This window comes from Natrix helvetica, assembly GCF_964273705.1.
Source record: "Natrix helvetica genome assembly, chromosome: 2".
NCBI lineage: Eukaryota > Metazoa > Chordata > Lepidosauria > Squamata > Natricidae > Natrix > Natrix helvetica.
The window spans coordinates 198361258-198389116 of NC_138552.1; the positions used below are offsets into that span (position 1 = coordinate 198361258).

Here is a 27859-nt window from a genome sequence, read left to right on the forward strand (position 1 = left end):
GCTTCTGCCAACCTAGCAGTTTGAAAGCATGTAAACATGAAAGTAGAAAAACGGCGACCACCTTTGGTGGGAAGGTAACAGCATTCCGTGCTCTTTCGGCATTTAGTCATGCCGACCACATGACCACTGAGACATCTTTGGACAGCACTGGCTCTTTGGCTTTGAAACATAGCCATTAAGCTATGGATCCAGATCATAGATACAGAAGCTCATGTCACACTGACACCTGTGGAATATTTGGTTTCACTATCAAATTGCTCTTGTTGTTAGGTAAGGATAAAAACTGTTTTTAATTTGAACTTATGGAAACTACATACTTTCTTTGACAATAGCATGAATTGGATCCTGATGGCCTCCTATCCAATATTAAAAGGTCCTAACTTGATTAGATTTTCAAGTTTGGCCAAGATCAGCCATGCTTAACCACCTAGCTGTTTGTTATTCTTAGGATTAAAATCTGCTTTCTACAATCTAATTACCTGCTTTCTGGAAAAATATTTCCTGACCTTCTTCTGTGTAACATACACTATTATTTCTCTTTTTAAAGAATTCCCAGTGGTATCATAGAATTTAATTTCCAGTTTCCTAATCATCTTCCCTGCCTGTTCTTGAAGCTGGTCCAGTTTATCCAAATGCTTTTTACCTGTAAATGGGGATGCTTAGAGCTGCACATAATACCGTGTTTCCCCGAAAATAAGACAGGGTTTTATTTTCTTTTGACCCCTGAAATAAGTACCTGGCCTTATTTTCAGGGAGGTCTTATTATTTTTGAGGTGCAGGAGGCAGTGAGCATAGTCACCTCATGGCTGCTGCTGGGTTGCAATATTTTCAGGGAGGGTTTATTTTCGGGGGAGAGCTTATTTTAGAGCATGTGCTCAAAAGCCTGATTGGGCTTATTATCCGGGGAGGTCTTATTTTCGGGGAAACAGGGTAGTCAGTATGGAGTTCTGAACAATGCAGAATAAACTGGAACTACTGATTTCTGTGATTTGGAAACTTGAACCCTGTTGATACAACCTAAAATTGCATCCGTTTTATTTTTTATTTTATTTTTTTGCACTCATTTCACATTACTTGTGCTCAAACTGAAAAGAATTACAACCATTTATCTATTCATTCATCCATCCATCCATCTATTCATCCATCTATTTATCTATTCATCCATCCATCCATCCACCTATCTACCTACCTAACTATCCATCCACATCCACATCCACATATTATTCATATTAAATTATATGATATATGAAAAGAAAGTGACAGTGACTGAGCAGCAATGACAATTCAGAACAATTCTATGCCCAGACACATCTCAAACATTACACATTCTTTTGTGGTGCCACCCTAAGTAGAGAGGAGACTTTGACTTCCTCTTATCTCTAGTCCTCATAGTGACAAATATTTGTTTATATTCTTGGCAGTCCAACTTTTCCTGTTCTCATAAAGCTATGCATCCGTCTGTGCATTCTTTGTGTTATTTTCAGCTCATTGCTCTTTTGTATCAGCTCATTCAATCTCTTTCTCTCAGCTGAATCTACTTCACAAGACTATTATTGTGAGGATAAAGTAAATAGAGATTCTGGGTAGGCGACCTTGAACTCTGAAGAATATAAGGCAGAATATAAAACTAATAAATAAATCCCTTTTGGGGCTCCAGGGATAAGCACAAAATGTAGTAAACTTTTTTGTAACAGCAACTGAGAACTGAATAAGGCAAAATTTTTGCATCCTAATCCTTATAATTAAAGTGCTGTAGAGGTAGAGTTATGGAATTATCAGTAGGGAATCTACATTCATCCATCTGTAGCCATAGAAACTTATGGGATGGTGCTGGGCATAGAGTTGTTGCTGTGGGGAAAGGTGGAGGAAGAACTGTGTGCAGCTTATTCCACTTTGACCTTCCGGAGCAGGCGTGTCAAACATGCAGTGTTACATTGTCGTCACATGACGTATTGTGACATTTCCCCCCTTTGCTAAACGGGTGGGCATTGCCCGCACATGACGCATCTGGGCCACTAGTTTGACATGTGATTCTGTCTTAAAATCTCAGTAATTTCCCATTGTAGATTTATTCCATGTTCCCTCTCTATTTTTCTACAACTTGGATTAAGTTATCCTTAAATTGTCTATAAATAACACACCACTCTGTTCAATGTTTGTTACAATTCCCTTAATCTATTATGTAAAAAAACAAGCAGTAAACATCTCACTTTATTCATCATCTTTATATATATATATATATATATATATATATATATATATATATATATATATATATATATATATATATATATATATATATATATATATATATATATATATATATATATATATATCCATGTCTCATATATTTTAACCAATGTTTAGTTATCCTTCTATTGTCATTTTCAGTCAATTCTCAACTCATTTTAATTATCATGTGTAAAAGTGAAACAGAAACCTCTGCTTTACAACCTCCCCATATCAGTTTCATATTTATCCATATTCAATACATTTTGGGCTTTTTTAGTTATCTTTCCATTATTATATTCAACCAGTTAGCAACTCCATTTTATTTTCATATTTAGGAATAAAACCCTTACCTTACTTTATACTGTATTTCCCCATATCTAGATATCTGATTTTTTTTCCTAGTAAGTCTTTTGTCCCATTTCTCTGTTCCTGTTTTCTCCCTTTTCTTTGTTTTAATACCTCCACTCCCAACATTTTTTCCCAAACCACCCTCACTCAAGTATTTTATATTTATCTTTGTTGGGGAATAGCCTCCTCCTTCAATTTTCTTTATGCCACTAACAACCTTCAAAACCACTTTTATCTGCTTCCCCCCCCCCCTTTTGTTGGGACATCTCCTCTTTTTACAATTTTCCCTATGCCAATATCAAGACTGATGTGGTTTTTTGTCTGCTATTTATTTCCCTCCATTTCTCCCCCTTCATTGTCTTGTCCCCCCTTCTTCTTCTTTGAATTCTTCTTTAGATCCCTGCTTCCCTGGGTTCAGAATTCTATTTAGGCTTAATTTTACTGATTTATGCATATTTTTTATAATCTCACGTAGTTCTTCTAATTCCCAGTTTTCCATGATGTCCAGTTTCAAAGTTATAGTTAGTTATACAATCCTTGTTTCAGAGTTCTAATCCACCTTAGATTTATCTACTTCAATTGCTGTGGAAAAAAGCAATGGGGGCCATCTTAGTCTTTTGTTCTTCTTTGATATCCAGTTCCAAAATTGCAGTTAGTTGTACAAATATTATTTCAAAATTCTGGTCCATCTTAAGTTTAAAATAATCCATCTACTTTGAAACCGGAAGAGAAGCTAACACCATCTTAATCCTCCGCAGCAAGAAAAAAAGAAGAGAGAGGAGAAGAGGGGAAAAAAAACCTTCATAATTCCCAGGTCTAACATTTATTCTTTGCTTCAATCACTGCTCAAAATAAATCACTTATAATAAGTTTGTAATCAGCCAAAGTTTTTCTCTGCCTCTGCAATATCTGAAATATCCATCTGATTCAGTTCCAAACTGGGAAAAAGACACTGGAAACATGGAGGCTGATTGGAAAGATGGTTTAATGATGAACAGAACCACATGGTGTCTGGTGCAGCTGAGCACATGAAGTTGAGCATTTATACCTTCTCTTGGGCTTTGCACTTGAGCTTCCTGTTACTGTACAACAACATGTATTCTATTGGCTGTTGTCAGACTCCCATGTTGCCATGTACAAATCCTAGGAGTTTCTCTGAGCTACGTTTGGTTGAAGTTTAGGCTGCTGCAATGAAGAGGCTTTTTGGGCAATTCCTATTGTGGCTGAGGGTTAATCCTACCTTTGTTCAGGCCTTGCTGTAGAGAATTTGTTTATTAATAGAGCTATCTATCTCTTTATCTTTTAAGTGCTGACATCTGCTGAGGACTGTTAAGAAAGGTGGAGGTTGCTTTTCAAGAACATGTTTTTCCATTTCTCATCCAGGGAAATATAATATTCTGCCTTTTTAATATTTCACAAAATATTTCATTCTTCTAGGAGAAGTGGGTGCTAACTTTCTATAGTTCAAAAGGTTTCAGGAAAGTTAAGTACATGATGCCATCTAATGAAAACCCATTGGAAGCAGATGGGGGATGCTCTTTGGGGACTGACCGAGTGTAGCAATTAGAGGTGTTGATAGCAAATGTCACAGGCTTAATAGGGCAAAGGATGCTCTAAAGGCCAAAGTTTGCATCCTGGCAAACATGAATATAGTGGGGTTGGTCAAAAAGGGAAAGCATATTCCTCATGTGCTTCAGATTTGCTGTCCTGCTGGGTTTCAATAGAAACCAGAGACCTCATTAATCCATCTCTGTGTTACTTCTTGGCTATAATAAATGAGAGCTACGCAACAGAGGTGATTAAGGCTCTAATGAAGTTAAGTGTTGCTGGACTTTTGCAAAATGTTACTTTCCCAAATGAGGTCTTCTGTTTGGAAAACAGAGGGCAAGAAAGCTCTCTGGGAATCTGCAGTGTTTGTCTCTAATAGGACACAAGAGGATGAAGTTTTTTTTAAAGTTCAAGTACACACTTAAGTGGTGGTAAGCTTTATATAAACTTTCTTTGGAAGGAATGTAATATATAGCTAAAACTATTCACTGGCTCGTTGAACTAAAAGAACGATAAAACAAATATTCAATCCAAAGTTCAGAGGACTGTTTTCAAAATCAGTCAAGGAAAATTAAATTGAAGAGCTGCATGTGTATCGGTGGGTGATTTTCTAATCCAAGAGAAATGGTTGCTGATCCTGAAGATGTTCTCGGTATCAACTACTGGCACCAGGTCCTCATTTTCAGAATCCACTAATCCAAACAGACATCCTGATAACCGGATTAAAATGATGTTTCATTGCCTTTCCTCCAATGTTGCACCCATTAGTTTAAAAACTGCCAAACTAAGCGTAAGCCTGACCTGCTGGAAGTTCACTTGTTTAATCTTCAAAATGCTTAGCACCCATTTCTAGTTAAAGCAATTTCTTTGCAGAATAGATATCCCTCAAAAAAATCCTCTCCTTAAATCTTGCTGGAAAGATTACCACAATTATTTTGGTTTTTATCATGAGGTGATTCTTCAAATGTATTGTACATGAATGCAAAGTTTATAAATCTGGCGATAAAACCCTAGGGTGATAAGATAGAAACGGAATGGCATTGCAATTAAATCTCTTTTCACTCAAAATTCTGAAATCCAAACTGATCTCTGAGCTTCACGTACATCGCCGATCAAATTATTGCCAATGATTACAAACTCATGGATATTTATTCTCTGCCTATTCTTAGTATGATCCTGATGGCTAGTAGCTTCAGGAGAGGGTGTCAAATTTAATATTTGTCCTGTTTTGAGCCATTGTCTCTTATGCAAGGTTTTGAAGTTTTGTAGACCTTAACTGTGGAAAGTGTAATGAACAGTTGACTGTTCCAGGAACTTATAAAATGAAACACAGAGATCACAGGACCCAATCCCTTCAGATGTAGCAGCAGGATTGCATTTTGTGAGGAAAGCAGCAAACCAGGTTGTGCTGTGTTTTTCTTGATCTGCTAATGGCAGTCAATTATGCAGAAGTGAAGAGGGAGCGGAAATGCACACTGGGATGACATCATGACATTGATACATGTTGCCATGTATTGCAAGAACAAACACACACACATAAGTGACATGATAGCTGTATTTATTTCTGTAATCATGGGTCACAATCAGTTTGCACAAAGGAAACTGGGCGCTGAGATTGTACTGAATTCATTCTAAAGGTAGAGTAACAGAATTATAGTTGGAAGGGACCTTGGAGGTCTTCTAGTCCAACCCCCTGCACAAGCAGACCCTCTTGTCAGTGCTGCACTACAAGCAGATTGATCCCCTAGGATATGGAGGGGGGATTTAATCCCCCCGCCCCATATTCCATTTCTACTATCATTTCTCAACTGTTTATAGGACCCTGCTCCTTGATGGGGAAAACAGAAGGAGCTTCACTGACTAAATAAGACAAGTGAGAGAAATGTATGTGGAAGACAGCGATTTCAAACTGGGAGAAGAAAGTAGTACATTTTAAAGATTTACCGTATTTTCTTTTTCTCAAACAGAAAACAATGCAGAGTATATATTGGGGCAGGCTGAATAGTTTTGGTTTAAAATCTATTGGTCTTTCCAGTCAATGGGCTGGATTCAAAGTTGGTCAAAGTTGTGCTCGTAAAATCAGTGAGACCTGTTATTTATTTATTTGTTGGAATTTTTCAAACAAAAATGAGAACAAGAATAAAAGAATAAAAATACAGTGACAGGACGATAGGCACGTGAGTGCACTTCTGCACGCCTCCTCTACTAACCACTTAAGTCTGATGTAAGGACCTAAATTACTCTGATGTGATGCCCCCAGATTTGACTAGCAAACTTAGACACCTTAGCATAGGGGATCGAGTTTACACCCATAACTATGTTGGGGGCCTCCTCTGGATTCCTGCCACGGTTACAGTAATTACCGGATCTCGTTCATATCAATTGGAGCTCAAGGATGGTAGAACTTGGAGGCGGCACATTGACCAACTCCATGGCCTCCTCTCCCAATCCAACCTTAGGCAACCAGAGGTAACTCCTGCATGAGTTAGCCAAAGCATGAACTCACTCCTTCCACAGATTTCTCAAGCCCGAAGATGCCTTGGTACTTATCTGGGGAAGTTGCAGGGCCGCAGCAAGTTCTGAGTGAACCGGCTCCAGAAAGTCCAGCTGCACCCTATGGAAAGCTCCAGAAGCTTCCACCAGGCGAAGCCAGAGAGACAACCGGTTCATCCGACCTGACTGAAGATCCAGGGCTGACTGAACTGCGCAGGTCTGGATGAGTCACCAGAAAACCCGCCTACCTGCGTGAGTACATTACAAGCTGGAAGAGCCCAACTAAGAGGGGAGGGGTGTTACATACTGACAAACAGATTGGTAGTCTCCACCAAGGTCCTCTGTTCTGGAGGGAACAATACTCAAATCTGATTGGTTGAATGGCCTGACAGCTCCCTAAAAGAGCTGCTGCCAGACAGAGTCTTTGCTGGATTGTACATAGTTATCACTTAATAAAGAGCTGTTTGTTGCTGAAGACTGCCTCATCCATTCACCCTATCTAACATCATCCATGCAGGTTATTATCAGAGGTAAGTGAGAAGGAGGGAGAGGAAGGTTGAAGGGAAGGAGGAGGAGAGGGGGGAAGACAGGATGGGCAGAGGGATAGGAAGGAGGAAGGGGGACAAAGAGGGACAGTGAGCCAGGGAAAGGAAGCAAAGGGAGAGGGGGAAGGTGACACACAGAAGGACGCACTTTGTGGTCTTGGGTGCATGGGGTCCCCCAAAGCCATAGATGCAGTCACCAGAACCTTTCCAAATTTTCCTGTTGAACTCCTAAAACTTGGCAGTAGGCAGAATGCATATTTTACAGAAGAAAATACTGAGAGAAGTTTCAAATATCTAAAAGGTTATAATATGCAAGAGGGGTGGTAACTGGAAAGTTACTGTATAATGAAAAGGAAGATGGCTCAGGATGAACTTTAGGAGGAATTCAGAACTGTCAAGGAGACTCACAAACTCCTTTGAAGAATGGTGAACTTGCCCTCATTCAAATGGAGTTGTGAATGGATGGTGAAATGGATAGTGAACTGGTGACAGTTTAAATAATTTTTGCAATGAGCATAGGATGTACTGCATTGAGTTTATGGTCCCCTCCAAGGCATACATTCTATTATTCTCTGATTCATCACATTGACCATTTAAGTTTAATTCAGTTTAAATTTACAATTCATTGTTGCTGTTCCAGATCGTCCCATATTTTGGATGTAGCCTTTAAAATGCCATCCAAAAGCCAAATGCAGCCTTCATTCTCCCTAGAAGGAGCATAGCCTCATAGAAAGTGAGTAGTTTGTATGAATGCTTCTATAATGGCATAGGGCTTGCTCAGTCTTTACAAAAGCCAATAAATATTGTGAAGACACAATGCTTCTTCTGTCAAAGGAGACTGGAATTATAAAATCTGTCTTCTTTTATGGTTCATACTCAAGTCAGGTGAAAGATACCAGGACATGATTTTTATTAACAGAAGCGTTCGATTTTAGTCTATTAAATAAAGCACACTGGCCAATTCTATTATGAGCAAAGGTTTGTTAAAAATCATATAGACTGAGAGACTATTTATTCATTGAATGACAACTTAATAAATGTGACTGAATATATGGACATGCAGAATAGTTAATCCAATTCATAGTTGATCAGCATGTATTGTTATGTCTTTTATAATAAAATTATCAATATAAATTATTGATTATATTATTTTCAAACTGCAAAGAACTATTTTTTATAAGCTGGGTTCTCAGTCCCAAGTACAATTAGTTGTCATATAGTATGTATCTATAGAACATGAATTCATTCATACATGATTGTTAAATAGAGGAATGGTACTTATGTAGCATGAAGTGTATTTGTCTATGCCCAACTTTCCTGAGTCTCAATTTTGTTCTTATAAGAAATGGGAAGTGAACATTACGAGCAGTTCTCAGCTGGTAATTGTCTGTCCAAGTCACTTAGTACATGTGCACTACTTTATAGTATCTATTGTGCCCCTCTCCTCAGTGTTGATATTATTTCTTCCTAAGTGTGCTGCCCTCCCATCAACTAGAACATGCCAAAGGATGTATTTATTTATTTAGTATATGGCCATACCAAAGAAGTATGTTTGTGATGAAATATCCAGTAGAGAAAGGGAGGGGGGAAGCTTACTCAGCTGAGGAAAACTTTTGAAATTCTAGATTGTTTTGAAAGAAATGACAGAATGTGTGTCATCAAGTGTGCTGTTTGCTTAAAGGAGGTTGTGTTATGGACCTCTGAAGATATCTTGAGAAAATATTAGGATTATTTTTAAAAGTATGTAAACAAATATCTCTGGAGCACTCAGCTTAAAGTTATTGAAATAGCAAAGGCAGATCAGCCACCAGGATCAAATATGGCACAAATGTGTGTTATCTTTTGTATCTCATCCTGGTCTCCTTGCAGTATGGAGGCCTTCCCTTCATAGCTGCATGCCAAAGTCCATGTTGTTTCTGGAAAGAAGTAATCTACACATATTATTTGGTTATTTTCATTTTTTAATGAGCCATTTCTGTTAAACTTACAAGTACCAGTTGAGAGTACGAAGTTACACTAAATTGCTCCTTAACCCTCACCTCTGAGGAGAGCGAACTACTGAGGATCTGTGTCTCCCTTTCAGTATGGTTTAGTCCAAAAATAATTGAGTTCTGGATGAGTCCTGCTGAAAAACCCTTCCCAATAAAATCAGCTTCAAGGCCCTTCGAAACCATAAATAAAAGTACGCATAAACAATTGGGTTAAGTGTGGAATTCAAATAACCAAACCAAACCATTGCATCAATAACGATGGGTGGGATTGTATAATTCATAAATGGGCTCAATATCGTGCAGAAGAAGAATGGCGACCAGCATATGAGGAAAACCCCAACCACTACACTTAATGTTTTTGCAGCTTTTCGTTCTCTGTTGTGGGAAATATGATGCTGTAGTTCAAACCTTATCTGTATTTGGCTCATAGCAGCTGTAATGGACCTGGCTTGCCGTTGGGCTATTATGTATATCTTCCCATAGACAACTAGCATGACAAACCCAGGGATGTAGAAGGAAAACATGGAGGCCACCACACCCGAAGTTTCGTTGAAAAAGACAAAGCATCCTCCCACACAATAAATAAACTCGTGGAACATTTCTTCCGCCCCCAATAAGTTGAGTTGCAAAAAGACCAGTCCAAAAGCAAACAAGGCAGGAAATATCCAACTGATAAAAATCATGATTAATATGACAGAAGTGTTTATCTTGGTTTTGTACCGCAGCGGGTCACAGACTGCATAGTAACGGTCAATTGAGATAAAGGAAAGATGGAAAATGGAAGAAGTGCTCAGCATGATATCCACACTGGTGTGGATTTTGCAGAAGAACTCCCCAAAATACCAGCAGTTCTCAACCGATCTTATCATGCTGTAAGGCATGACGCAGAAGCCGAGAAGGAAATCCACCGTGGCCATCGAGAGTATAAGGAAATTTGTAGGCGTGTGGAGCTTCTTGAAATGTGATACGGAGATGATAACAGCCAGATTGCCAGCCACAGTAGCCAGGATCACACACAGCATGAAGGTGTACATGGAAAATCGGATGCTCGTTGACCAGCTGTTCTTTATGCAGGAGCCATTGATGGACTCACAGCACAACTGCATCCTTTCAAAAGGTTCAGGTACATGCAAGCCCATCTCAGGCGCAGTCCTAGGGGATATCACATATGCAATCTTATGGATATCTTCTTTGAGTTGCAAGAACCTTAAGAATTCCTTAGTCTTGTGTCATCCTGCAGAGGAGCATCATCTGTCAAGAAGGATAGATAGGAAGCACAATATGAATATCTAGAGTTAAGATAAAATGATTCTCCCACAACTTTAAAGCACATTAATCCTTGGTGGTACAGTGGTTACAGTGCAGTACTGCAGGCTACTTCTCCTGATCACCGATTGCCAGCAGTTTGGCAAATAGAATCTGACCAGGCTCAAGGTTGACTCAACCTTCCATCCTCCCAAGGTGAGTAAAATGAGAACCCAGATTGTTGGGGGCAATATGCTGACTCCACTTCAACTTTTTCATCAAAACTGTAGGACTAACCAGGTTTATTCAACTAAGCTACCCCAAAACCTGACCACTGACCTGCAGTTCTGCATAACAACCCGCTAGGGGATCCAGCATCCTCTGTTGTGTAAACAGTAAACAGTAACAGAGTTGGAAGGGACCTTGGACGTCGTCTAGTCCAATCCCCTGCTCATTTGTCAGCCCAATGGATTTAAGCAATTTGATGTGCTGGACATCTTTGCTCAGACACATTCAGTGATTTATGGCCTGGTCCTGTATAACTTGGAGATGAAATGGTAAAATAAGGAGTCTTGAGACAATTGCAGCTTTATGAACGCCATCTTTCTTTCCTCTGGAAGCAATGCATTTTTATACTGTTAATTTCCCTATTTTAATAGTAATCTTATTTTAGCAAGTTGATATGCTGTGAACCTGACATGAAAGCAAGCCTGTGAAATAGTTATATGGCTTCTCAAAGGGAAAAGAGCAACCCATTACTCCCCCTCAACCCTCATAGTTTTAGAATTTACATAGCTTTGTCCGATTTATTCTAATGCAAGGAACAGCTTTACTGGAAGGCATTGATCTCATAAATCTGCTAGATTAACAGATTAACAGAGTTGGAAGGGACCTTGTAGGTCATCTAGTTCAAGCAGGAGTCCCTACACCATTTCTGACAGTTGGCAGTCCAATTTCTTTTTGAAAGCTTCCAGTGATGAAGCTCCCACAACTTCTGAAGGCATCTTCTGTTCCATTGGTTGATTGCTCTCACTGTCAGAAAATTTCTCCTTATTTCTAGATTGAATCTCTCCTTGTTCAGTTTCCATCCATTATTCCTTGTCTGGTCTTCAGGTACTTTGGAAAATAGCCTGACCCCCTCCTTTCTATGGCAAATATTGGAACACTGCTATCATGTCTCCTCTGGTCCTTCTCTTCACTAGACTAGCCATGCCCAGTTCCTGCAACCATTCATTGTATGTTTTAACTTGCATTCCCCTAATCATCTTGCACTCTTTCTAGAATCTCAACATCTTGTTATTATGTAGTGACCAAAACTAGATGTAGTATTCTAGATATGGTCTTATTAAGGCTTACTAAGGTATTACTCAGTTTATGTCACTGAGTTCATTGCTGTAATACTTTTCTCTTCACTATTTTGTTGTGTTGCGTACAGCTAGCCATTTTTATTTATTCAGGATGTTGTGTTGAAATAAACCACAGACGAGTAAAGTCTGTGAAATTAACCCTAAGAATGGCATACCTCCCCTTATGAATGATAATAATGCAAAAAATATTCTAATACACTGTAAGGAGCCCAGTTTATTTAACACCCAAGGATTTTATCAGACCAGGATATGATATCAGACCTGGATAGCTAGCCTGTATTACTTTATTCATTGATTAGTCTTATGACCCTATCATGTAGCTAGCCATGCTCTAGGCCAGTGATGGTTAACCTTTGCGCCACTGAATGCTGAAAGTGGAGTGTGTGGATGCGCCAGAGCACCAGAACCCGGAAGAGAGCAGCTGGTTGATGCACATGCGCGAGGCGGCCAGCTGCTCTTCCAGGTTCTGTCACGCGCATGCACCCCGAACCAGTTGTCCGGCATTCATGCACATGCCAGAAGCTGGCCGAGAGCAGCTGGCTGGTGCGCATGGCCACAAAGAGGTTCCATAGGTTCACCATCACGGTTCTAGGCTTTAACCATCCTTGTAATGTTTTTCCTTTAAACAATTATCCTTTTCATAGTTTTGAATATTGTTTAATTTATTAATCACTGTTCAATCAAATTCCTAGTCAGGAATGCCCATAAGCATACACAGAATCCTTTAAACTCCAAGAATATGAGACTTGATCTGAGTCCCATGTAATAATTATTCTAGGAAATAGCGCAAATGTGTGTCCTGGGACACAAATAATGCAGAGAGGGGATGCTATTTTGCTGATAGAGAATTCTTTCTGCAATCCTGACCCTGGGACTAAAACATACTGTGCCCTCCATGGAAGCACAGTGCGGGTAACATTGAGAGCTTTAGTCTAAATAGGAGGGTGCCTTTGTAAAATAGATGAGAGCAGCAGAAAGGTCAGTGTTTTTCAGCAAATGGGATTGTTGCTATTAAGGAGCCAGATTGTTGCGATTAAGGAACCAGGTTAGAATACAGTATTGCAGGCTAATTCTGCTGACTGCTAGCAGTTCAATTCTCACTGGCTCAAGGATGACTCAGTCTTCCATCCTTCCAAGGTTGGTAAAATGAGGACCCAGATTGTTCGGGTCCTCTATGCGGACTCTGTAAACTGCTTAGAGAGGGCTGTGAAGCACTGCGAAGCTGTGTATAAGTCTAAGTGCTGTTGCTGTGTTGCAATAAAGGAAGTAAAATAAAAGGCAAAAATTGCAGAGTACATTTTGCAAAGTAAAGGGGAGAGATATAAAGTGAAGAAAAATAGATTGGAACAGGAGGAACAAGATAAATGAAGAGGATAATTGGTATATTTATTATGATTTTCTTTTTATTTATGGCTGTCTAGAAGGACGTCAGGCAAGATCCACATTGGAAACTTAATCCAAAGCAAGAATGAACATTGGCACTTAGTTCACCATGACTAGGCAGAACTGTAATGGATTCAAAATTGAAAATGCAAATCATATCAAATACTAGTTGAGGCTAGAATAAACATCTTTTCCTCAATCTCGGCTCATATCCCTCTTTGCCCCACAGCATTTGCCCAGTAATGGATGATTGTGCTTTCTATTGCTATATGTTCTAGAAAAAACCTCAATATTCAAAAATTGGATAGCAGGAATTACACAATATTACCAGCCTCCAGGTTTGTTTTTTTGTTTTTGTTTTTTTGTTAGAATAGACTGCTTGCTTGGAATTCTCCAAGGTGCTGCTATCAGAATATAAAAATAGCAGAGTTGGAAGGGACCTTAGAGGTCTTCTAGTCCAACCCCCTGCTCAAGCAGAAGACCCTATACCATTTCGGACAAGTGGCTGTCCAATCTTTTCTCAAAAACCTCCCATGTTGGAGCACCCACAACTTCTGGCAGCAAGTGATTGTTCTCACAGGAAATTTCTTCTTTGCCCTATCCTTTCTTGATCCCAGGCATATGGTATTTGAGACTTTTCACTTAGCCTAAAAGGAGAGTAAAGGAGTTATCTTGGCTAAATACAAGATGGTGACTTATTTATAGAATAAGTCACGCAATTCTGGCTTGCCAGACCTAACAGTCAATTGTTAGAGAAGACTGAGATTTAAGTTAATTTTGCAGGGATAAAATTGAGATGAACTGGTGTTCTTTAGTAACCTAATGAAGATTATTGCTAAGCAAATGAAGGACAGAGCTGATAACTGAATGTTTCATCTTATGCAAGTAGAAGCAACCTTCACTAACATTATTAACAAAAGCAAAAGTTTGCATTTTTTTTAGTAGAAGCAAAGGCTAGGAAGAGAGTCAGTTTGGTTTAGCGCAGGAGTGTCAAACTCAAGGCCCAGGAGCCAGATCCGGCCTACAGGGTGCTTAGTGGGGCTGCCCTGGAAACAACAAAGGATTGCCCAGTGGTGCCTTTGCCAGCAAAAATGGAGCTCGGGTGGGCTGTGTGAAGCCCTCCTGAACTCCATTTTCACTGGAAGAGGGTTGCAGGAAGCCATCACAGCCAAAAACGGAGCTCTTGAGTGCCACAGGCGGCACTCCCAAGTTCCATTTTTGCTGGCAGAGGGTTGCAGTAGGCCAGTGTTTCTCAATTATTTTCTGTCATGCCCCCCCTAGGAAGAAGAAAACATTTTCCCCCTCCCCGCGCGACTGTGAATAGTATCATTTGTCTATAACAATTATTGTTCCAAATCCAATTACAACTGCAATGATATGATATAATCCTTTCCTTGTAGGGTCCTATCAGCAGGATCAAACAAAAATACAGTCCAAATGTTTCCTATAAATAGGACATGTTATGAACTTTAATAGTGAAAAAAAATCTTTAAAAGTTCGAACCCTTTTAGATAAAGGATAACACCCACCAGATACAAGGAACTTTGAGATTTTCAAAAGACTTTTTAAAATGCTATTTCTGTTCCTTGGGATATCATCATGAAATTGAAGTTCATTCTCGTACTTCCCATAAAAAATATGGTTTCTGGATTTGATAGCAAAAGCTTTTGCTCCCGCTTCCCCTTGCCCACCGCGGCCAGTTGCAGGGCGCGGATCCCGCTCGGAGAAGGCAGAGCGGCAGCTCCTCCCTCAGCCAGGAACCAGCGGGGGCTGGTCGGACAGGCAACCTCGTCGGAAACTCTAGTCCGCCGCCGCCGCCGCCGTTGCCGCTTTCGCCGCCAGTTAGCCCAGAGGCGGCAGGTAAGCCCGAAAGCAGCTCCAACGGCTCAGGGCGTGCGAGGGTTGAGCACCCCCTCGCAGCCGCCTGCTACTCTTCATCCCCAGAGCAAGCGAGGGTTGCAAGAGGAGATTTACACACGGGCTGAGCCCACTTGAAAGCAAACTGTTGAACCTGGTGGCGGGACCCCGCCTGTTGCTCCTGGCTCCTTGTTTGCACCCAGATGGAAAGGGAGCCTTCGCGCCCCCCTTTATGGAGCCTCGCGCCCCCCCACTATTTGAGAAACACTGCAGTAGGCTGTTGCAGCCAAAAACAGAGCTCAGGGGCCCATTTTCACTGGCAGAGGACTCCGGCCACCACAGGAGCCCCCAACACGAGTGATGTTGAGGTGGCCATACCCACCCTGGCCATGCCCACCCCAGCCCCCAAGGTCAAACACCACCCTGATGTGGCCTTCAATGAAATTGACATCAAGATGGTAGGTATCAAAATGTTAATAGAATAGAATAAGTGTCCCTTTTTGGTGAAGTTATTTCATAACTGATTGAGATGTTATTTTAAAAGGATTTAAAAATTCTGAAGATTTCAAATGAGAACCTATCCAATTTTGCTGAAGACACTTCATTTCCCAAGACTGATTTCCAATGAAATGGGCATAGTAATTTGTTGGGAAAACTATGAATAAAATAAATAAGAGAAAAGACTTATATAAAGAAGTTACTTCTAACTTTCATCATAGCAAATATAAACCAATTGGTGATTCTTCAACCACTTGTAATGTTACAGATATTTATCTCTTCATCCCAAACCCCATCTCTTATCCATTAAAAAAAATCCATTAAAATCATCTTTTCAGTTCTGATGTCAGTGGAGGGTCCTTAAAGGATGGCCATAATTTCTTGTTTTAACCTTGATCAAATAAATCAACTTTAACTTTGTTTTACTTCTAACAATCTAAATCCTTAGTTCATTCAAATATAACCATAAGGTTTGATTTCTTTCCCTTTCTTTTCTTTCTTATTCCATTGCATAGAATTCCTCAAGCCTTTTTTGTAAATGCAAAAGGAAAAAATGTTCATATTACTCTCTGCTCCCAACTATTACTTAAGCCTACTTCAGAAAATCAGTCTGGATTGCAAGTTTCTGCTCAGCCCATAGTCTAGACTTGATCCCTCTTTCCCTGCTTCTTGTCTTTCTCATCCATGCAAGGATGGTTCCTACCTGAACTGCTTTTTTCTTTTTTTAGGAATTGGTTTTCCTTTCTCACTAGTCCCTATGCCTTTCCTTTTATTCCCCAGATATTTGCATTTATGGATACTTTCATATCCCCTTCCCATGTTCTATAACAAGGAGCCTTTCTTTTCTTCTTTTCTTCTTGTTCTGACCCAGCCTTAGCAGAAGCAAGAAACAGACTCTTGTCATGAAAAAAACCCTCCTTATTTACCTCTTGTGAATTAATTGCATTCACCCACCGAAAAGTCCAGTCAATAGTCTTTCAAGGAGTTAACTTAAGTAACAGATCTTATCGGTTCCTTGTGATGATTTCAAGGGCGTGAGCTCCCAGCCGAAAGGCTGCAAATTAAGTTCTGGCAAGCAGTCTTTGTGGCATGAATCACAATCAGTTTAATCTTCAGAAATATGAACTGTTGTCTCCTATGACAACCACCCCTCTTTCCTTCTATTTATTCTCCAGCCAGGGAAGGGCCATTCAGCGTCCACATGTGCTTTGCTTCAGAGTTGACTCCTTGTCCTCCGTTGTTCACCTCTCCTAACTGCTTTGCACATATGTGCATCTGGAACAGGCCCCTGCTGTTTTTTCTCCTCACTCATATCAGCCTCCAAAGGCAGCTGCCTCTCCGGTGGCTGGGAAATGTTGGACAACCCTGGCAATATCTCTGCATCCAATGCAGATCATTCATCAGAGCCTTCCTCAGACTCCAGAAATGGCCCAAGTTCCTCCCCAATCTCCTCATTGTCTGAGTCTGCCGCCAGCTCTGCTGGCAGCTGGCGGGCCACAACAAACACCTTCATTACTCTGATGAATCAAATCAATAGGGAACAGGTTGTTATTTCATTCCTACTTTCCTCTGTAGGTCCATGGAAATTTGTGGTAAGGAAATAAACTGATAGGTCAGTTTCACAGAAACAAAGTAGCACTATTCCTACTTTGCAATTTAAATATGATCTTTTAAAAGGACAGGGAAGGAAAGCTTTGCTGTGCTGTGAGCAGGAGATATGAAAGTTAGGAGAACATGCTTGGCCAACCTGGACAGAAACCCTGGGAGACGTAAGGGTTCATGAAGCACGTAAGACTAGGGTTGAACATGATTCATTGACTTAATGGGCCATCAGCTTCAATATTATTAAAACAGCAACCACTGACAAGCAAAGAACATAGCAACAAGGCAGCCTAGGATAAAATTGTTGCTTAGGGCAATAACTAGCCACAGAGGGGAAGGGACAATGACAGGCAGATTTGGGTGGCATAATATCTAGAATAACTGTACTTGAAAATTAAATCTGATATAAAATTCAACTCAAACTGGATAACATTCCCAAACTGCAACTTCATTCATGGACTTGCACTGGACTGAATTTCTTTACACATGCAGCCTGTATTTCAGTTTTACAGAATATTTAAATCCAAACAGACTTTTCATTATGTGGATTGAATTTATTATAATTGGCAATAAACTCAATTATTTAAACTTTGTTGATCATAGTTCTTGATAGTCCTTCTCAGCTTAGAACATCTGAGCGATTTTTAATATTTATAAAGTAAATACTCAGTTATTTAGAAGCTAATTGATGACATAGTGGAAAGCTATAACCATTGCAACATTTTGGTATCCCTTATTTATTTGTCTGCATGTTTTAAATCCCTTCTTTCAGTCTCTGTTTTGAATGGTTGCTTATAGCTGGCATGACCTCTAGCTTTGCCAACCTGAACAACCTAGTCATATGAATATGGAATGCAGAAGTATTTGAGAAATAAAAGCAGCGTGAATTAATAAGGCATAAAGATGTATGTTCTGGAGAATACTAATAAAGTATGGCGTAGTATGGAAGTATGGTGACATGTACTAATCATCACTGCAATTACAAAAATGGAGCCATTTTAAGTAAACGAAGGAGTCATCTGGGTGAAACTGACACTAAGGTGATCAGTTAATCAAAGAGCTGAAGAGATCTGAAATAACTATTCCATATTTTCTCAGTTTCTATTCACCTTTTCTCCCAGAAATTATTTTATTGGTGAGAATGACAAATGTGTAAGCATATAGATGTACTACTGTGTTCCCCCCCAAAAATAACACCTATCCCAAAAATAAGACAGCTTGATTTTTCATATGTGCACCCAAAATAAGCCCTAGTTTAGACTCCACCCACTCTGTTGCACCTAGTTGCATGAGGTGGGGTGAGATGCACAGGTAAAAATCAAGCTATGGGGGGTAGGAAGCCCTTTGACGGCAAAATGGAGCCCAGGGGTGCCGCGCACTTCAATCCAGAGTTTGTTTCTCAGCTGCAGAGGCCTTTTGGAGGCAAAAAGAAAAATCAATAGGACAGTGTCTTATTTTTGGGGGATACACGGTATTTGTAGACTAAAAAGTAGCAGGTGATTAAAAAAGGCACAATGACAGTTATGGAACTGTGGTTATATGTTGCATGCACATAGAAAGGCTTTGGCCACATTGCAGCAACCACCAAGTTATTTCTTAGACCTCCTCTTGGGCATAGCTGAGAAAAAGGAGTAACTGTGCTTTCAGGGTTTGAAGGCCATCTGTCATGGCCCTCGGGGTCTGACTCAATTGCAACTCAGGCTGCTCCAGGCAGTCATCCCCCCACCCCAGCTATTCCTCTTGAGATTAATGCACCTTGCTGAAGTGCACAATTCATGAACTATCATCAAGATACTGAAGTCAACAGCAAGGTTTGACCACAGTTGCGCATGCTTAGCAAACAGAGCATTAAGTATTAAGTTGTTATAGGAAAAAAGGGTCTCTTGTCTATTGTGCTACTTTCAATCAAGTTATTTATGATCCTGGTTTATTGACTCACCATGATCTCATCTCTTCCTTGCACTGGCATTGTAATTGTTCCCCTTGATTTTGGACTGCTTTACTTGGAAATTTGCCTTGCTCACCTAAGTCTTATCTAGAATTACCACCTTACTATTGGGATTTGTAGAAGAAGCCTTTCCCTTAACTCTCCATGTGTTTTAGGAATTGTATCTACCTTATGAAGGAGGGCTAAAAAAAAAGCCAATCATTTCAGAAATTGGAATGTGATCACCATACTCATTCCTTTCTTAGTACAGGTAGTCCTCTAATTATGACTGCAGTTGGGATTGGATTTGTGGTCATAAGTTATTATGGTTGTAAATTGAGACATTGATATGACGTGGTTGCCAAGCACCTAAAATGTGGTTAGGTGACCAGAGGGAGCTGGCACCACGTTTTACAATGTTTTATGAACTGTAAAGCACCCATGCGGGGCTCATTGTAAATTTTGAACTGTTAAGTATAATCTTTATTGTCATTGTACTTAAATACAATGAAATTGGTTGTTAACAATTGTTAACAAACTGCTCGTTCGTTATTGTCACAACATGGCTTGTACAGGTAGTCCTCAACTTACGACCACAATTGAGCCCATAATTTCTGTTGCTCAGAGAGACATTTGTTAAGTGAGTTTTGCTGCATTCTATGGCCTTTCTTGCCACGGTTGTTAACTGAATCATTGCAGTTGATAATTTAGTAACACGGTTGTTAAGTGAATATGGCTTTCCCATTGATTTTGCTTGTCAGAAGGTTGCAAAAGATGATCACATGCCCTTGGGGATACTGCAACGGTCATAAGTATGAATCAATTGCCAAGCATCTGAATTTTGACCAATGATCATAGGGATGCTACAAACTCTGAAAGTACACTATATTGCCAAAAGTATTTGCTCACCCATAATTAGAAATAATTAGAACCAGTTGTGAGTGAATACTTTTGGCAATGTAGTGTATGAAAATGGTTATAAGTCACTTTTTACAGTGCCGCTGTAACTTTGAACAGTCACTAAATGAACTGTTTCAAGTTGAGGTCTACCTGTATACATATAATCTGAGAATGTACTTGTTTCAATTTAACTACTTGCTATTTAAATTATCCATTTTATAGGGGCATCATTACCCAATTCTGGAGCTTGTTCTTCTTCAAGGAATGTCTCATAGGAGATAGGCTGATACATTGCAAATCTCATCTACAGTTGCACGGCTATAATGGAAGGAATTAGACCTTCTTTTTCCATATTTTAGAGATGAGAGTGGATCTGTAGGAAGACTAGAGATACTAATTGTAAGGAAGAGCAGGAATCTGTGAGTTGAGAAGTCCAAAGAGGATGGGCTTTCTCCGTGAACCTTGCTTTTCTACAGATGAGGCAGTCTGGAGAAGGTTAGCTTGAGGACAGGACCAGTTTAGACTTCATTGCTCGCTGATGTCCTCAGCTAAAGCATATCTCGCTGCTATATTGCTACTTTCCCCTTTTTAAGATTAGCAAGGCTTTTCAGCCTCCATCTGAATATTTACATTAATCCTGAACTTTCCATAGTTCATTTGGTGGTTTGCTGTGCTGCCAAAATTCAGAAATGTTTAATTCTAGATATTTTTAAAAGAATTATTTTCTCAGGATTTGGTAAACTAAAGGAGGAATTAATCCCTGTCGTTCTCTATCTAACTTTCATCTGTGAATGTTTAACCTTTTTTCTCCCTTTTAGCTGGGTGATACAAGAGCTTAAATAGAAGCTTGCACTACTTTGACTGCAGTATAAGTGGTGCACATGGTAGCAAAGAAACAAACTAGTTTAAACATTTTTTTTAAAAAAAATTCTTCATCTATGGTTGGCAGTAAATCATAAGGCAAAAGGATAAGGAAAAAAAGTTTCATCCAACTACCCACTTAAGAAGTTGGCAGGCCACAAGATTAAAGGGGCTTTATAATATCTTTGTCTACAAGTGGCAGAGAAGGTGGCAAGGAAGCCAGCCAAATTTAGACAAATCTGTATGGTCATAATAAACCACAATAGCATGCTTTCAGCAAGAGCAACTCAGAAAGTTCTTGCCTTCACAAGCAGTAAACGTTGTTGAGTTTACACACCATAGTAAGCCATGAATTGGTAAGTGACAAATATTTGGTTTTGCATAGTACGTTAGGTCATCAGATATCTGTAAGTCAGCTAGTACCACAAATGGGAGTGCAGCCTCTGCTTTTAACAGAATAACAGAGTTGGAAGGGACCTTTGAGGTCTTCTAGTCCAACCCCGTGCTCTGGCTGGAGACCCTATATCAGCGATGGCGAACCTTTTTTGGCTCTCGTACCATAAGCTGGGGAAGCGCAGGGAGGTCGTGCACGGGGCGTGCCACACCCATAATGCAATGTGCGACCCCCCAGCACGCATGCCCACATGACAGCCCCCCCATTTTTGCATGCTTTTTTCGCCCTCCCCAGGCTCCAGAGGCTTTATAGGAGCCTTGGGAGAGCAGAAACAGCCTCCCCCACCCCCCGGAGGCCCTCCTGAAGCTTTCCCGAAGCCTCCGGAGCGCAAAAAACTGGCCCTATGGGCAAACCGGAAGTTCAGGAACAGACTTCTGGTTTGCTTGTAGAGCCAAATTAAGCCCTCCGGAGCCTTCAGGGACCTTCAGGAGGCTTCCCTGAAGGCTCCGGAGGATTAAAAATGGCCCTACGAACAAACCGGAAGTCCATTCTCAAACTTCCAGTTTGCCCATAGGGCCATTTTTTTGCGCTCCGGAGGCTTCAGGGAAGCTCCTGAAGCGTCGGAGGGCCTCCGGTAGGGCCAGGGGGCTATTTTCACTCTCCCTAGGCTCCTATAAAGCCTCTGGAGCCTGTAGAGGGTGAAAAATGGCTTTAAAAAAGGCTGAACTCAGCTGGCCAGCACACGCATGCGTGTTGGCCAGCTGACAGGGCAATGCCTCGTGTGCCCTGATAAATGGCTCTGCATGCCACTTGCAGCACGCGTGCCATAGGTTCACCATCCCGGCCCTATATAATTTCAGACAAATGGTTGTCTAATCTCTTCTCAAAAACCTCCAGTGCTGTAACACCCACAAATGCAAGTCATTCCACTTGTTCTAACTGTCAGGAATACTCTCTATCTGTTGCTTCTTGTCCTACCTTTAAATGCTTTGGAGAATAACTTGACTCCATCTTCTTTATGGCAACCCCTGAGATATTGGAACACTGCTATCATGTCTCCCCTAGTATTTCTTTTCATTAAGCTAAACATACCCAGTTCCTGCAACCGTTCTTCATATGTTTTAGCCTCCAATCCTCTAATCAACTTTGTTGCTCTTCTCTTAACTTTTGGTCCATTTGGGTGAGTCCTTCCTAAATCTGTTTTTCTCACCATTAAGTGGGCTCCTGTCACTCTTGTCTGGTTGTTTCCTAGACAGCATCTCTTCTCCCCCTTTCTCTCAAGGTAGTTCATACTTTCCATTACATCTGCAGGCTCTTGTATGCCAATTGTGTCCAAGAAATATAGGGGACATAACTCTTAGATAGTTTTAGGAACAATGTTATCTGGTGTCATTTGTCCATTTTGCATTTATTTATTTTTGTAGACTCTGGCTGCTTTCTAAGCTTGATAGCTTGCTTTGGGTCTCTATATAACAGTAGGAAAATAGTGTAGAACTTCCAGCTAGCTAGCTAGAAGTATCATCTTCCCACTTTCTGGGTTCAAAGGATGCTCCCTCCTTCCCCCATTACACCCACTGTAGTTCCTTTTTTCTGACCTTGCCTTCCTTTCTTTCACAAGATTTCTTCCAAAGATAAAATAATTCATGTCTTCCCTGCTGCACTGACAGGAAAGGGAAAACACACTTCCGAAGCATAGACACCAGTGATGGCTAATCCTTTTGACCTCGCGCACTGAAAGTGCCTGTGACAGCGTGTGTGTGTGTGCCCATCCATAATGCAATGCATGTGACACCCCTGTGTGCCCTCCCCCCTGCGTATGCACACAGGTCCCCCCCACCCCCTTTACACATTTTCATGCGACCTCCCACCGTACCCAATTTTGGGCCTAGCAGGCCTTGCTGAAGCCTCCTGGAACCAAAATCGGTGCGTGGGGGGGGGGAGTGCATGCCCACAGCCTGTGGCACGCATGTCATAGGTTCACCATCGCGGATATACACTATTACATGTCATATTTATTTTATTTTTAAGGCCTCCAGTAACCAAGCACATTGATGGTAAATGTGACTAGAAAACAATTGGTAACAGGAAGTGAGAGTCAGGCAAAATCTTTTCTTGCTATCAGAAAGGCAAATCTTAACTTGTGTTTAATTAAACGTTATAGGTACATTATGAACAAAAGGAGCCACATGTCATCCACCTTGTGCAAGCATTGCAGAGGGAAGAAAATATATCCCTTTTGTGTTTCCTTTCAAAATGGATGGTATGTACAGAGAGTGATCCCGAATGGTCCAATGTGGCTTGCGCTATTGAGTAAACAGGGCAAATCAACAGGCTGGATCAGTTAATATGGAATATTAGATGTTTGTTTAACATGCACTGTGTTTGTACATTACACAAATTATGAAAAGCGATTGATGAGCACTACTAATTACTCTCTCTACAGAAATGACAATCTTTCACTTTTTTTAAAAAAAAGAATCCTTCAGCCTCTAGGATATGACTGAGGTTTTAAAACAGATCCTGCAAACTGGTTTTTTTTAAAAAAAATCTTTTCATTTCTAATGTTCACACGAAATTGAGCCTGATGGTTAGTCATTTTTGCCCCCAGCAGAATTATATAATCATTTCCTAGCTTTTATTCTCGAATAGCTGTTAAATAAAACCGTCATAATAACAGACACGGTGCATCAGTGCTTGTAAATCACTGTTTTCAGTGCCATCATTAATTCAAACAGTCACTAAACAAATAGTTGTAAGTTGTGCACAACTAAACAAATAGTTGTAAGTTGTGCAAAAGTATGCCTGCTTTTCTTATTGGGGTTTTAATAGATTTTGCAATTTTGGGGGCTGCGATGAATTTTTAAAAATTAACTGATCCCCCATGGTGACAGTTTTATCGTTTGTTTTTATTTTTAACAACATGCTCTAATTTCCTGGCACAGATACAAGTTCTTGCTAATCAGGTTTGAAGTCCAAAAAAGATTGTCAGAATTCCATGTGGAATCGATAGTTTATAAATGTTCTAATCAATAAATATATGAACATTGTCTTGAACTACGTGGGATGGACTGATGAAATGTAACAAAGCAGTTGCCTCTCTTATTTATACAGAACAACAGCACTGCAATCTTTAAATGTCGATACACTGCATATCCATCAAAGTATGCTCATTTATATTAACGTTGGCACAGGAAAGAGATGGGGTTTGTAAAGCTTGTGTGCATTATTGGAAAACAAAAGGGTGGGGAAGAAAAATAACAAAATAAATTCAATAAACATTTCTAATCCTGTAGTTTGAGTTTCATGCAAGGGTGGGTTACTGCCAGTTCTAACCTCTTCTATAGAAGAGGTTCCACAAATCTACTGTGCTGTTTAGAAATGGTTCCAGCTCCCTCCCCCCGCCCGTCCGCACCATGCTTGCCCCGCCCACCGCTCACTGATTGGCTGGCTCACTAATCGCTAAACTGTAAAGTCTTAAAGCTGTCAAGTTTGAATACTCCTGGGGTTTTTTTTCTAAAGGATTAGGGGTGAAGGGGTCTTGTAACTTGGCAGCTTTAAGACTTGCACACTTCAATGCCAGAGTTCCAGAGCCAACATGACTGGAGGAGGAATTTTGGGAATTGAAGTCCACAAGTCTTAAAGCTATCAAGTTTGAACACCCCTGGGATTTTTTTTGCTAAAGGGTTAGGGATGCAAGGGTCTTGTAACTTTACAGCTTTAAGACTTGCGTGCTTCAAATGCCAGAGTTTCTGAGCCAACATTTTGGTTGCTAAGCAAGAGCGTTGTTAAGTGAGTTTCACCACATTTTACAAGTTGGCCATGCCCACCCAGTCACATGGCTGCCAAGCCACTCCCACTTAGTCACATGGCTGACAAGCCACTCCCACAAAGCAGGCCACACCTACAGAAGAGGTTCTAAAAAATTTTGAAACCCATCACTGGTTTCATGGTTAGGAAAATCAGTTCCTTCTTCCTCCTTTATGGAAAGAAAGACCAATCCCACAAGAGATGAATAATGCAACATTGTTTTAAAAAAATAAATGAACGAACGAACAAAATGCTTAAATAATCACAGATAATTGGAAATGAGCTACATAGAAATCAGTTAACATTGAAGGGAAATAAAAGGAAAGGATTGAAATTTTTTGTACAATAGTGGATTCCAACAATGTATCTAGCATATTCCCCACCTCCCACAAATATTTTGTGTGCTATCCAACATGGCAAATTATATATCTTTATATAAATTATATATCTATATTCATATCAATATTACATCATTTTAACTTAGCAATAAAAGTTAGAGTAACAATTTCTGATTTAACATTTTAATAAATATTAAAATAATTTATATTCCATCTTCACTCCCACAAATAAAACATTAAAGACATCAGATTAGAAACCAACAAGAGTGTGAGATCCAGTTCTGCATTAGGCATGAAGTCAGCTAGGTGATTTTGACCTAGTCTCTATCACTCCTTGTCTATCAGTCAAGATAAATTCAAACACACACAAACAAACACACACACACACACACACAAGAATATTATAAATGTTATTCCTAAATAGATTGAAAATAGAATATTTATAAATCTCTTAAATTTAAACTCATTTTATTCGGAGCAGGCTATAAACCACTTCCTCATGCAAGAGTTTAATTACACTTTTCAGAGTTTTATAATTGTAGCCTTATTCAAACTTCTTTGGCTACCTTAGATATGTTTTAATAGCTTTAAAATAAAAAAATAATACTAGTCCATTCAGCTCTGTCACTGTGCTGCCAATAAGCAAACTTTTTTGTTTAACATTTTTGTCCCATCCAAATCCCCAGATTAGAAATAAATCTTACCTCCAGAAAACAATTCTCATTAGCTAAGACAAGATCTTTCTTGAATGCCAATCCATTAAAAATAGCCCAAAATATCACTTATCAGCCATTCAACCTCAATTAACTGAAGCCGAGCCCAACCAAGTCTGAATTTCATTTGTAGCCTGCAAAGTCTTAACTAACATGATGACGTCAGTATTAAGTATTCAGACAAGATAAGCTGATGATAAATCTTTCCAGGCGCAAGTTTGCTTGCAGTGTAGAGGACGTTAATGGATTTTTAGAATAAAAATAAATCAAATGTGTAGCAAGACCATGAATATAAATATGCCAAAGGTAGGCAGTTATTACCACTAAATTTGCATATCTTATACCTGAAAGCACATTTCTCATGCTGTGTATGAAAAGTTTAAATATTGAAATCTAATTTAATATTGAAAGTTACTTATTTAATAACTTTCAGACAGTTGATTGTTCCTGATTAAAACGAATCACAATGAAAATGTGCCGAATGATTTATTTGAGTTTGCCGCTGGACTGCAAAATTACAGAAGAATTTCAAGCATATTGATGATAATATTACACACTAACATAACTCTTAAATCACTATTGCATATCCACAGAATTTAATCTTCGTCCTTCCATTTATCATTAGGGCTTACAATTCTTAATATTTACTGTTTATTTTGCACTGTAAGACACTGTAAGATACTCCCCTCCCCCCCCAAAAAGTGGGTGGAAATGTCTCGCATACCCACTGGCCCCCACTCTTTGGCTGTTTTTGGCCTCCATGTGTCCCATTTTCGGCCTACGCATGCCCCAATAGGCGGCGGTGCAGCCAATCCCTGCCTGAAATGGGCCAAAAACAGGACTCACAGAAGCCGAAAACAGGGTGTGCAGAAGCCGAAAATGGGATGTGTGGTGGCGGCAATAGGTGGCGGTGGTGATGGGCAGTGGCTATCCCCGCAGCCTGGAATAGCTGATTGGTGGTATCCCTGAAGGCTGATCCAACCACCAATCAGCTGCTCATGCTAAATTAGGCTGCTGAAGCTGACCAGGCTGTTTGCTGTTTGCTGCAAGGACGCTAGCCAGATGAATACCGATGGATGCTGGAAAAAAGAGGCAGATTTTTTTTTCTTGTTTTCTTCCCCAAAAGCTTGGAGCATCTTATGGTCTGGAGCATCTTATAAACGGAATAATACAGTAGTTAGTGTTTCATTGGTAAATCGGACAATGGTTTTGCTCAACACTGCACCGATGTTTCCAAAAATAGCCATTTTAAAAACAGCTTGTGGACAGGGATTTACATATAACCAGCTTGTCTCTTTTCATACAGTGCTGTAGAATTGAGTAGTTGTATGATTCAATTCTACAAACAGAAATATGTACCCAGCAATTTCAGTCAACCAATAGTATAGTATCAATCTGTAGAACGGATTCCTTTGAATCTGGAGATGGGTGTGGAAGAAAACCATTGTTGTAGGAAGGCAAGTCCCATTGCAATGAGATGCCCACTTGTGTAGCAAGCTGTTTAATACAATCATTAATGTGCTACTCAGAAATAAGCTCTCTTACACTTAACAATAGGTACACACGTGCAAGAGTACATTGAATCGCAATATCAAAAGCAATCAGTTGCCATTATATTTTATTCTGAACGTGAACATCTTTTCAGGTTAATACAGAGTTAATTACCTTTTGCAATGCCAATATTTTTTTTGAATTTGCTTTGATTTGTCAGCTTATCAGTTAAAGGCTATTATGCATGGTTTTGAAAGCATTGCTTTTCTAAGGGACAGAGCCCTGCAGACAGGTGCTTCTTGTTTATCCTGGCAACACC

General features: G+C 39.9%; 1 protein-coding gene across 1 annotated transcript; it reads right to left on the reverse strand.

Moving 5' to 3' along the window:
• Positions 1 to 9119: 9119 nt before the first annotated feature.
• On the reverse strand, positions 9120 to 26160 carry TAAR1 (trace amine associated receptor 1). The gene is made up of 2 exons (XM_081940818.1): positions 26041 to 26160; positions 9120 to 10408 (listed from the first exon to the last, which is right to left on the reverse strand). The coding sequence occupies exon 2, from the start codon at positions 10294 to 10296 to the stop codon at positions 9256 to 9258; it is 1041 nt and encodes a 346-aa protein (XP_081796944.1). The 5' UTR covers positions 10297 to 10408; positions 26041 to 26160; the 3' UTR covers positions 9120 to 9255.
• Positions 26161 to 27859: the final 1699 nt, after the last annotated feature.

What these genes read in the sequence shown, in the direction of transcription:
- TAAR1 (XM_081940818.1), bottom strand. Translation starts at nt 10,296, where the DNA reads ATGGGCTTGCATGTACCTGAACCTTTTGAAAGGATGCAGTTGTGCTGT.